The following is a 12,353-nucleotide window of genomic DNA, read 5'->3' as shown; positions in this document are numbered from 1 at the left end:
TTAGGTATTCACTAAGCTGCTGAGGCTGGCTTTGAACTCATGATCCTTCTGCCTCAGCCTCCCAAGCCACTGTGATTACAGGCATGCACCACTGTACCTAGCTAATCTTTTTATGATGACCAGGAGTCTAGAGCTATCCATACCTAGGATGGAGCCTGGCAGAGGATGTGCCCAGTAAATACCTGCTGAATGAGTGGTTCCCTAACCTCTCCATGGATGTATGAGCTTCTTTATCCAACTGTAAACTCCTCAGAACACTTGGCAGAGCCCTGGGGTGACAAGGTCCTTACCTTTGAGGTAATCTGATCAAACCCATCCCTGTCTACTAGCTCAGATGATAGGAAATTTGCTACCCCCAAGCTGCTTCACAGAGGGAGGAAACACTGACCCTGGGTCTTAGTCCTGCTCTCTAGGCCCTGCCAAAGAAGTCTAAGAGTTTCCCAAAGCCTTCCCAATGACAGTCCTGTAGGGGATCCAAAGACAGGAGCTTGTATTCAAGACTGACCCCCAGGGTCTTGACCATCAGCCTTTCTTCTCCAAGTACAAGGTCGCACTTCCTAATTACCCTGACACATTACTAATATGCTCTACTTGGGGGAAAGAACAGCACATACCTATTTTTTACTGAGAGTCTACCAAGTGCCAGGCAGCACACTAAATGCTTTCTGGACATTGCTGCTAATCCTTATAGCCCAGGGTGTTATCCCTATTTGACAGATGGAGAACCTGAAATTCATAGATGTGAAATGGTTTGCCGCAGGTCACAATATAATAAATCTCATGAAGAGCTGGGATTTGAACACCAGTTTGCTAGTTCCAAGCCCATGCCAGGGTACACTAAGCAGGGCTCAGAGCAAAATCAAGACCCTGCTTAGTCCCCTATAGAGATGATGCAGACAATCTGTAATCTCCCAACCCTTAGGACAGCTCCAACAAATCAATCCCTTTCTCCTCCCAGACTGTGGGCCTGGAAAAAGGGCTCAGTGTGGAAATAGTGCTCACCTGGCTGAGCAACCAGGGGTGGTCCTGCAGCAGGCGGGCCCAGTCTGTATCAGGGGTGACCCTGGCATATTTGAACCGGTTCTGGATGGCTGAGGTGGTGCAGATGTACTTGTAAAGGAGTTCTTTGCCTGTCTGCTCCGAAATCGCCTTGGCTGACATGGCCGCAGAGGGACCTGCTCCACCTGCTGGGATGAGGAGTTGGTCAGTGGGGGCAAGGAAGGGGAGGCACCATCTATCCCAGCAGGACAGACCCACTCTCGGTTGCCCCACCAATAAAACTAAATCTCAGTTTTTCTCAAGAAGGAGGAAAAGGGCCACCCCTAGCAGGAGAGAGGGAGATCTCAAATGGCAGCTTCTCCAGCAGAGAACCTGGAAATGAAGGGTGAGGGAAAATGGTGAAGAGAAATTAAGGCAGCGATGCCCTTGCCCTCGACCCTGCTCTACTGCCTCTAGGTCACAACCACATTCATCTGGGAGCAAAGGACATCTCAAGGGGGAGGCCAGGAATAGCTGGGGTTTGACCCAAATCTGAGTGCTGGTTCTACCCGAGGAGGGCACACCGATGCTGAAACTCACCCTCTGGGTAACTGGACTTTGGGGAGCACAGCTGGAATTGCACAAGGCTCTCCCTACAGGTTTCATCTCCCTGACACCCCAACTCACCCAAACACACCACCAGGTCACAGGCCAGGCCAGCAAGTTTACTTAACTTCAAGTAGACTCATACTCCCAGGGCCCTGGTTGGGAGGTGGAGGCAGGGGCAGAAAGCCCAGGACACTGGACTCCCACCCCCGAGTACAGAGCAGACACAGGGCAGGGAACTGTGACCTTCAGTACATCCCACCCGCCCTACTGAGTCATCCAGTTGCTAATTTAGAGCAAAACCCACTAAGCAAAACAGATGCCTCTCTGGGGACCACACTGTACTGGTCACTTCCAACTGAGCCAGAACCAGGAAGGAGACAAGAAACCATTCTTGGATCATGTGTGTAAAGAGACTCATCTTAGGGGCTAAGGGTTTAAGTCAGTGGTAGAGCGCTTGCCTTGGGCTTGGTCCCTAACACTGAAGGGAGGAAGGAAGGAGAAAAGAAGGGGGTGGGGAGGAACTCATCTTACAGGAGCCTCAGTGTACACTGAGAGTATAACCCCATTTCTTAGATGAGGAATAAAAGCTCAGCTGGGTTAAGAGAATTTGCCCAAGAAGCCCAATAAGTAGATCTCAAACCTAAATGCTACTACAGTTAGGTCCCCAGAAAAATCCAGTGGCCCAAAAGAGCACTTCTTCAAAGACAAGGCCTGTGTGTCCCTTGGCTTCAGATCTGAATTTCTTCATCTCCCCTCCCCACCCTACCAGACACACCTATTTTTCCCTGGATAACTCAAGGAGTTACTTAGGGAGAGAAGGAGATGGGAAAGGAAACCAAATCATGCATGCCAAGAGCTTGACCAGATCAGGACAAGTACTCCTGTCTCCCACAAAAGCCCAGAATGGAAGATGTTGAATTTGCTAGAGGAGAAGAAAGCCAAGTACAAATAAAGGAGGGTGGAGTGGAGAAGCTGGCAAGTTTACCCATCTAGGAAGGCTGGTTTCCCTTCCTAGCTCAGGGAAGACCAGAACCCCAGGGTAACCCCCTTCCAACGGGCCAGGCTGATGGGGCTTTAGGTTCTAATCCCAGCTTGGTTATCTCCCTCCATCCCCAGCTAGCCTCCAGCTCAGCACAATGGGAGTATTCAGTTTGGTGTCAGGTTCAAAGTCTAGTAGCTGGGAAGGGGCCTTCCCCGTTCTGATCTTTCCTGTAGGATGGCTTGTGATTCCTTCTCAATGAGGTTCTGAAGGAGACACCCCAACCAGCCCCACTGCCCCACATCCTCCACCCCCACCCATTTCAGCTCCATTTCCCAACCTTCTTGACTCAGACCAGAAAAACTGGTCCTGAAATCAAATGGGTACACCCGGCTTCCCCTCCCAGAGTGTAGTCCAAGGCAAATCAAGCAGGAATAGCAGGGAGCAGCAGACCACCTTCAGCAGTTCACACACCTGCAAGAGTGATCACAAACTCCAAAGGAAGAAAGCCCCCAGTCAAGCCTCTCCAGAAGACATTAATACAATAGCCACTGAAGCTGGCACCTCCCACAGTAAACAACAAAAACCAACCATGGAAAGGACAAGGGAAAGAAAAGCAACCTTTGGCAGCAGGAGAAGAAAAAAAAAATTGCAATTTTTTTGACACCCAGATCAAATCTCAGATTCAAGAGCCCATCTCCACGTGGTTTTTGGAAAGTGTGCAGGAAAGAAGGCACAAAAGGTAGATATAGGATAGAAAAAGATTTGCCAGTTGATCAAAACAAGATTTGCAGCAAGAGTACTCTGGTTTAGATGGGGAGACTAATAGAAAGGATTTATAGAATACCAGGAAAAAGTCTGGTCTCTGCATATTCACTATTGCTAGGTGAAGGATATCTGGCTCACAAACCCAGAGGAGACTTGGGGAGAAAAACCAAGTTACTTTAGGGCGCTCTACAACTGAACTATATCCTCATCCCTTTTTTAAGACAGGGTCTCGTTAAATTGTTCAGGCTGGACTTGAACTTGCAATCCTGCTGCCTCAGCCTTCCTGTGCCCGGGATTTGCACCACTGCATCCAGCTGGGCAGTGGCTCTTAAGCTTTGAGGTCTCATGCTCTTTGAGAAGCTGAAGAAAGTCCAAAAAAAAGGTGCACAAACCCAACTGTGCATATTATTTTAAGGCACTCACCTGTGACTATGACTTGATGGCCTCCAGACCAACCACAGTTAAGAACTTTTGTTCTTAGTGACAATGGGACAAAGTGTATACCAATCTGAGTTTGGGGAACCTCCCAAAAGTCTAAGGCCACTGCTCTCAATAGCTGAATGTGCTGTTAAACTTGTGATAGATGTTTCAGGGCAGAGCTTGCACCCTAGTAACAGGTAAATGTACAAACCATCTGAGGGAAAACATGCCAAAGAAAGTGAAAACACACATGTACACACTCTAAGAGAGAGATCTTTTTAGTTGAATGGGTTATTTTCTGCAGACACAACAGCCACAGGAGCAGAAGCAACCCACAGGGAAGGCTGAATGAAAGAAGCCTGTTCCCCAGGAAGGTATCTCTGGGACACAGCCAAAAGAGAAAAAAAAAAAAAAAAAATCACTGGAGATGCTCCATAGGCTCTCTCTCTGGGAAAGGCATAAAACACTCATTTTGAGGTAGAACTAGGATTTTTTATTTTTTAAGAGGAGGCAATTCCTGGGGTAAAGGGGCAGAATTCTTTTGAATGTTCCCTGTTGCAGAAAGCACAGTGTCAAATGGGAATGAAGACCAGTTTTACCACCCGTCAAACTGTTCAAGAAGCTAAGAGGTGAAAATTACCCCTCTGGGCAGCTGAACTACCAGTTATCCCTCACTCAACTTCAGGGTGAAACACAGCAAAGTTAAAGAGTGGAGACAAGAGGTGAATTGGCAGACCACACTGTATTATGCACTCTTTTCCACCCCTTCCAAGATCCTCAGGCCAGACAGACCCCCAGGGATCCCCTAATGGCAGAACTCCTAGGTACTGCTTGGTATCTGCCAAGGTTGGAGATGTCAGCAGGCGCTGGGACTGGCCTTCTGCCAGGCTGGACAGGAGGGCGGCGGCAGCATCCTCCGCCCCCCACCTCCAGGACCTTGCCTCTCATCCAGACTCTAGGACAGATGAGGGGTGGAGAGATGCAATAGCATCCCCCACCCCCGCCATCTGTCGTTTAGGGGATGGGCCCGAATGCAGCTCCAAGAGCAAGGAATGCTCTTCCAGCACTTCCTCGCGGCGCGGCAAGGCCTCCGGAGCCCTGGAGCACCCCGGCCCGCGTGGCCCAGTCTGCTCCCTCCACTTCGGCGTGGAGCGTAATCGATTCTCCACAGAACTGAAAGAACAGGCCTGAATCTGGTTTGCGAGGGGTCCGAGCGTAACGAGTCGCCACCGCTTTTCCTACTTCCCGCTCCGGCATCCGGTAAGGGGCCCGGATTGGGGCAAAAGTTGGCCTGAAAAAACCCGAGGAGGTTCCATAGCTGCCGCCGGGTGGAGCAGAGGGGCGCCAGGACGCGGCAAAGGCGTGGAGGGAAGGGAAAAGAAGCAAGGTCGGCGGGAAGCCCTGTGCAAACTCCCAGGAACTGGAATGGAGAGGGGGAGGGCCGACACGCGGTCACTGCCCGGGGTCCCGCAGGAAGGCTAACCTAAAGCTAAGCCCCCCAAAACTTCCAAGCAGGTGCAAGGAGGGCACGTGAGCACCAAGCCAGTGTCGGGGGAGGCGGTTCCGGCTTGGGGGAGGGAAGCAGGAAGCTCCCAGGGGAGTGGTGGTCTCGCCAGCAAAAACCGCCGCTGCACTCACCTCTCCGCGAAAAGTCCGAGCGCGGCGCTCCCTCCACAGGGCCGGCTCACCCAACTACCCTGAGCGCTCCAGCCGCCGGTAGCCGCCCGGGATCCGGCTTTTGTCCCGGCCCAGGCGGGCTTCTCCCCGCCCCCATCGGCTCACGGCGGGAGCGACCCAGTGATTGGCCACACGCGTTCCCTAGCCTGAGCGCCAGAGCTCCTCCCAATTCGCTGCCGTGGTGGCCCCGCCCCTGGGGCGGGGCTAGGGGGCTGCTGGGAGCTGTAGTCCTGAGAACTCTCCGTCCCAGGCAGCCGCGGGACAGGGCGGGGACCGGGGGCGGGGCCTCGGGTGGGGAGATGGGCTGGACTACGACCAGAGCAGAATGTACGCGGCTGGGGGCCGTGGCCTGATCTTTTCAGGGGCTGGGCCCAGAGCCGCTCTGGTTGGGTAGTTGAGGGCGGGAGTTGTTGGCTCAAAAGGCCGAAGCCCTTCTTTCGGGAGCTGGCGTCCCCTCTCATGGGACAAACTTACGTGCTCATCCCAGCGCCTGTAATGGACCACACCAAACCCAGTGGCTCATACCCGCTTCTTAAACAGCCGCGACAGGCTGTGTTCCCTTCGCACGTGGCGCCTCCCTCTGGCTCGGATCCACCTCATTGAGCGGGTGGGGTGAGGCTTTGAGCCAAGCTAACAGATCAGACGGCCCAAGGAGTAATAGGCCCGAGGAAGAGATGAACAAGTGGGGCTCGGAAGGCACCAGTCACAATGCATTCCGTCGCTTTCACCTGCTCACCTCGGCGCGGATCTGGGCGGAGCTGAGAATTTAACGGGAGATTCTGGAACAGGGCTGGTGCCATCTCTGCCGGTCTCTTGTTCCCACCCAACCCCACACTTAAACACTGGAAGTAATAAACTGCCACCGTTTAATAAACTTCTCCGTTACCTGCGAGAGACAGACCATATTTTCCGAACCAGAAACTGGAATACCCAGTCTGACTGGTGCTGGTGAACTTGCGGGGCACAAGATTTAAAATCAGACAGTCCTAGAAATCAGGACATATTCACTGCCCCGAAATTCTGGAGCTTCCTTTCCAGCACCTGTAGGCTTTCAGAGCTGTTCCCTGAACCTAACAACTGTCTAGCTCCAGGAAGAAGGCCAAAATCATGCCCTGACCAGCTCAGGTGATGAGATCAGCCCAGTGTGCATGGAATCAGCGTGCCTATGCCCCGGCCAAACACCCCGAGTCGTTTGCACTCTGCAACAATGTTGCCACACTTACTGACAAATCTTCCCCAAGCCCCTCTTCTCCCCAGTCCCTTTGAATTCAGAAGTGGAGTAGCTGAACTGGCTACCCATGCCTGTGCTGAGGGTTACCTGATGATGTTACTTATTAGTCCCTTCCCTAGCATTCCTCCTCACTTGCTCTCCTCTCTTGCTTCTAAAATGGGGGAGAAGCCCTAAGGGGTCTTCTACCTTCCAAGGATTGAGCTCCACCCCTACAAAGAACCTCCCCAAATAGTGCAAACCAGTCTTTGTTTTGTTTTTGGTGGTGTTGGGGATTGAACTCAGGGCCTTCTGCCTGCCAGGCAAGTGCTCTACCACTGAGCTATATCCTCAGACCCAAATAGTGTAACTCTCTCTCAAGGACCACCTCTCCTTAGGGAGAGGGGAATGTGTGGAAGGAAGTGTGTGTGTGTGAGTGTGTGTGTGTGTATCCTATGAAGGCACTCCAATTCTAGCCTTGGAGGACAACAACTTGGTCTTTGTGGGCTAAACCAGAAGACAGTAGTTAGAAGTAGTCATCTCAATTATCCCTCTGGTTGGAAAGAGTCACTACTGGGAACTTGTGCTGCATGCCTGTAATCCCAGCTAGTTGGGAGGTAGAGACAAGAGAATGACAAGTTTGAGACCAGCCTGGACAACTCAGCAAGACAGTCTCAAAACAAAAACTAAAAAAGGCCTGGGGATGTGGTTCAGTGGTATAGCACCCCTGATACCACCAAAAAAACACTGATAAGGAAACAGACATTCAGGTGGAAAATAAACTATAACACTGTAGCAAACTCTTGGTATGTCAATTTGGCAATGTCAATAAAAAATGTTAAATGCACTTGCCCTTTGCTCCAGCAATTCCATTTCTAACGATTTATTCTTCAGGTATGCTTGCATATGTTCCTGAAGATAGGGATATTTGTGTTGTCTACACTGGTATATCTCTATCACTTTGAATATAGCCCAGCATGTAGTAAGTGCTCAATAAATATTTGCCAACTGATAAAGAACTGCATCTTGGTGTTGCCGGGCCCAAGCTTGTAGTCCTGGCCAGGGATAAAAAGAAACTGTTTAGAGAATGAGGGTGTAGAGATGCTGGCCTGAGGGACCATGAGCCAATCACTGAGGTTTTCCAGTTTTCTCAGTGGTCCCATTCCAGGCCTCTACTCTTAACCCCTAGTCTCCCCAGGGAAGATTTTCATTACCCTACAAAGCCCCCACAGAGGTTCCTCTGGCCTTAAGTAATCAAGGTGGGTTCCATCTCCTTATTGTTCTATATGTAACTTAAAAGCTATAAATCTTTTCCTTTCCCCATTTGAATTACCTCTTTCCTCTTCTGACTGAGCTGGAGGACAGGTCCTTCTTGCTGCATGTAGAGGGTTATAGGCATCATCTTCACCCCTAGGGTTTGGGGCACTGTATCTCAGTTCCAGAAGCCTTAGACTGATTAGGTACTCCCTTCTAGATTTTAATCCATTATAGCCAATATTTATTGAGGAACTACTATGTGAAAGGCATGAGTGCTAGCACTCAATCTCTCAGCAATTGTTTGAGCTAAGTGTTATTATCATGGCCCTTGTTATGGTCCCCTGAATCTATGTCCTCATCTCTGACCCCTACAACCTACTACAGGTGAGAAAGAAAGAAAGAAGTTTCTATTCAGTGGGTCTCCCCCATTGGACTGTAACTCGAGGCCCAGGAGTGTGCCTGGTTCATTTTGGTATCTCCAGTTCCTAGCATGGAGTTAGTTAGGCACATATTAGCCATTCACTTAATGCAAGACTGAATAAATGCTGGAATAAATGTGTAAATGAAAAAAGAAAGTGTAGGGGATCAGGAGGAAGGAGGAAGAAGATGTAGCCAGGAGGAGGGTCTTCTGAGTCTGTCCAGTTCTAAACCCTCCTTTATCCTTAGGACAGCAGGAATCAGGAGCTTCCACAGAGGCATATCACCATCCACCTTGTGAAAAACCAAGGACTCACAAACTGCCACAACCCTTGCTTTGGCCCTGTACTGATTAGTGTCTCATTAGTGCCAAGGGCCCATGTGTCCCGGGGAGGCTTCCCCTGGAGGGGCAAAGAGAGCCCTTCCCTCTAGTTTGACAGGGGCTGCCCACCCCCACAGAGGTTGGAAGGATGGTCAGTCCAGTTCCCTGAGCAGAAGTCATCCCACTGGGAAGGCAGCCTCAGTGCCCAGGGAATAAAGATTCTCTAGGCCGACCACCCAGCTCCAGGATGGCCCACCCTGATCCCACTCTACTCTCACCCTCTCTCACATCACCACTGGCTCTTTCCTATCAGATAATGTCTTGTGAAATTCCTTGCTCTTTCAGAAAGAGCCCATGCAGCCCCTCCCATACACACAGCTCATTTACCCTTGACTTTTACATAAGACATGTTTAACCTTATCTTTGAATGAGTTTATTATTTTTGATTTTTATCTCTCCTTGCCATATTCGGTGTTTGGAAATTCTCTCCAGAGCAGCAGGAGCTGAGGTCACAGTGCCAAGCTCTACCCGACCAATCTAAAGAGCTTAGGAAACTGTTTCTCACCCTGTGATATTTGGAGGTCTCATCCCAAGAACGGATTCATTTGCCTCTCTCCCCCATAGCTTAGGCACTCTCCCAAAGACGTTCAGTCCCAAGTGCTGCTTCTTCAGTCCCTGGTCACAGATTCACAGAACATGAGAGTCGAAAGAGACTTCAGAAATCCAACCCTCATATTTTATAAAGGAAACAGGGAAAACTGAGGCCCAAAGAAGTGAATTTACTGCAGATGGGAGGGCAGATTGATGCAGTCCCTGTGAAAACCATTTGGTGCTATCTAGTAAAACTAAAGAGTCACATACACCGAGAGCCCACAGTTCCACTCCTAGGTCTATACCCTGGAGAATCTCATGCACACATGTGCCAGGGAACACATGGGAGATTGTCCTAACAGCACTGATTGATAAGACCAAAACCTGGAAGAAGCCCAGATAACCTTCAATACCTGGATGGATGAAGAGGTGGTAGCAGGTTAAAATGAATGAACTGCTGGGTGTGGTGGTACACACCTGTAATCCCAATGACTCAGGGAGCTGAGGCAGGAGAACCACAAATTCAAGGTCAGCCTGGGCAACTTAGAGAGAACTTGTCCTAAAAGTGAGTAAATAAAGAAAAAGATAAATTAAATGCTTAAGGTGATTTGCAATTCTCAGAATAAAAAGTTAATTTATCTAACATATAAAGAGCTCCAATAAATCACTAAAAAGATCACTTAAACCGGGTGCAATGGCACATGACTGTAATCCCAGCAATTTAGGAGGCTGAGGCAGGAGGATCACAAGTTTGAGGCCAGCCTCAGCAACTTAGCAAGACTCTCAACAATTTAGCCAGATCCTGCCTCAAAAATTAAAAAAAAAAAAAAAAAAAAAAAAAGGAATGGGGATGTTTATCAGTGGTAAAGTAACCTTGGGTTTACTCCCCAATACTGAAAAATAAAAGTAAATAAATAAAATTAATGAACTGGAGGCATATGCACGATAGGAATGACTCTCAAAAGCATAATATTGAGCAAAAGACAGTGGAACACAAAATAACAGAAATAGTATCATTTAAATATAGTAAAGAATCAGGGGCTGGAGTTGTGTCTCAGTGGTAGAGCCCTTGCTTAGCACATGTAAGGCACTGGGTTTGATCCTCAGTACCACGGGGGGTCGGGGAGGGAAGGATTAAAATAAAGGTATTGTGTCCATCTACAACTAAAAATATAAAAAATAAATAAATATAGTAAAGAATCAAAAGAAGTAAAACTAAATTGTATTATTTTAAATGGTTACAGTGGGAAAGTATAAAGAAAATAAATGATCACAAACAACCAGACCAATATATGTTTACTAAATATACAATGTGCAAGCATTACTCTACAATACATAATCTTAAAAGTCTCTAATAAGACAAATAACTCATAAGAATTGAGCAAGTAGCTGGGCGAAGTGGCACAGACCTGTAATCCCAGGGGCTCAGGAAGCTGAGGCAGGAGGATCATGAGTTCAAAGTCAGCCTCAGCAACTTAGAGGCCCTAAGCAACTCAGCCAGACCTTGTCCCTAAATAAAATCCAAAAAGGGGCTGGGGGTGTGGTTCAGAGGTCGAGTGCCCCGGAGTTCAATCCCTGGTACCAAACAAACAAACAAAAAAAAATAGGCAAAAAAAATCCATAAGACAAATAAGAAGTTATATAGTGTATCAAAAGTGGCACTACGAAAAGATGAGAAAAAAAAATACAGAATGGAGGAAGGAAATCAGGAATTTTCTAATCAGAGGAGGGGAATAGAAGGTTGCAGTATTAATTAGGGTGGTTAGGGTAACTGTCCCCTCAGAAGAGAGACTTGAGCCTACACCTGAGGAAGGCAGAGGGAGCAGCTGAGGGGCTGCGGGAGTATTCCAGACAGAAGAACCTGCCAGAACAAAGGCCCTAAGGAAGGAGCCCTTCTAGCATTTTCCTGGTGAGGGAGCCATTGTGAGGCTGGGTAGCTGGAACACAGGGATAAAGGCAAAAGGAATCTTCTGGCTGCTGTGTTGATAAGGCCAGGTGTGTGTTGGAGGGCAGACCAGACCAAGGGGGCGTGTAATCCATGAGAGAGGAAATGGGGGCTCAGATCAGGGGAGTGACAGTGAAAGTGGATTGAGCTGGGGGGGGGGGGGGGGCGGCTGTGAAAAAGACAAACTCCTGTTTCTCCAATCAGCTGTGTGATATTTCATGGGTGTTCATTTTATGATTATTAAACTACACATGTATATTTCATATATATTTCTGTACCTATATTCTATTTCACAATAAAAGAAGGAAGTAACTTGAGAAGCTGGATAGTAAAGGGCTGGACGTGCTGAATCCAATTCCTGCCAAGGCAATCCAAGGCATGGATCCCAACCAAGCTCACCTATATACGGGTGCTGTGCTGGGACCAAGCCTATCTATCACCTCTCAGCCTCAGTGTTTTATCTGTGAAACCTGGAAAATACTGCCTGATTCCTTCATTCACCAGAGTACAGTGAAGATCACAAGGTGCTTTGTAAGCTGCCAAAAAGCACACATTATTGTTTTGTTTTGCCTTGCTTCATAGACAGGGTCTCAACAAATTGCTGAGGCTGGCCTCAAACTCTCAATCCTCTCAGGTCAGCCTCCTGAGTAGCTGGGATTACAGATGAGTGCCACCACACCCAACTAAAGAGCACACATTATTACTGCTATTTTATTGTGCTCAAAAAAAAAAAAAAAACAAACAGCTATACTGAGATGTATTTAACATGATATATTGCACATATGTCAGGTGACTTGTTTGATAAGTTTCAACACATGCAAACACCCATAAAACCATTACTACAGTCAGGATACATATCCTTCACCCTCAAAAGTTTCCTTGTTACTCCTTTATAATCTACCCCTCTCTTCCCTATTGCCATATTCCCAGGAAGTCACAATATTGCATTCAGTATTGCATTATACATATAAATTGCATTTTCTAAAATTTTATGTCATTGGAATCAGTCTTTTGGTTGTTGTTGTTGTGCCTGGGGATTGAACCCAGGGGTAGTTTACAACTAAGCCACATTCCCAGCCCTATTTATTTTTGAGACAGAGCATCACTAAGCTGAGGTTGGCCTTGAACTTGTGATGTTCCTGTCTCAGCCTCCCCAGTGGTGGATTTCAGGTGCACCTGGCTC

At 48.3% G+C, this 12,353-nt stretch overlaps 1 protein-coding gene across 3 annotated transcripts in view; it reads right to left on the bottom strand.

The window, feature by feature from the left end:
- ACLY (ATP citrate lyase) overlaps positions 1 to 5,541 on the bottom strand; it is a 40,974-nt gene extending 35,433 nt beyond the window's left edge. For 2 of the 3 annotated variants that reach the window (XM_079132776.1, XM_079132778.1), the window contains exons 1-2: positions 5,393 to 5,541; positions 1,003 to 1,184 (exon numbers count right to left, since the gene is read on the bottom strand). In XM_079132776.1, coding sequence (XP_078988902.1) covers positions 1,003 to 1,161 — 159 coding nt within the window. In that variant the 5' untranslated portion in view covers positions 1,162 to 1,184; positions 5,393 to 5,541. Of the gene's footprint in view, positions 1 to 1,002; positions 1,188 to 5,392 lie in introns of all 3 variants that reach the window. The other variant, XM_079132777.1, reaches the window with a different exon arrangement.
- Positions 5,542 to 12,353: the final 6,812 nt, after the last annotated feature.

The sequence above is a fragment of the Sciurus vulgaris genome (genome assembly GCF_902686455.1).
Source record: "Sciurus vulgaris genome assembly, chromosome: 3".
In the NCBI taxonomy this organism is placed as follows: Eukaryota; Metazoa; Chordata; class Mammalia; order Rodentia; family Sciuridae; genus Sciurus; species Sciurus vulgaris.
Note: the sequence above shows the minus strand (reverse complement) of the source record. Positions and strands in the feature narration are given on the sequence as shown.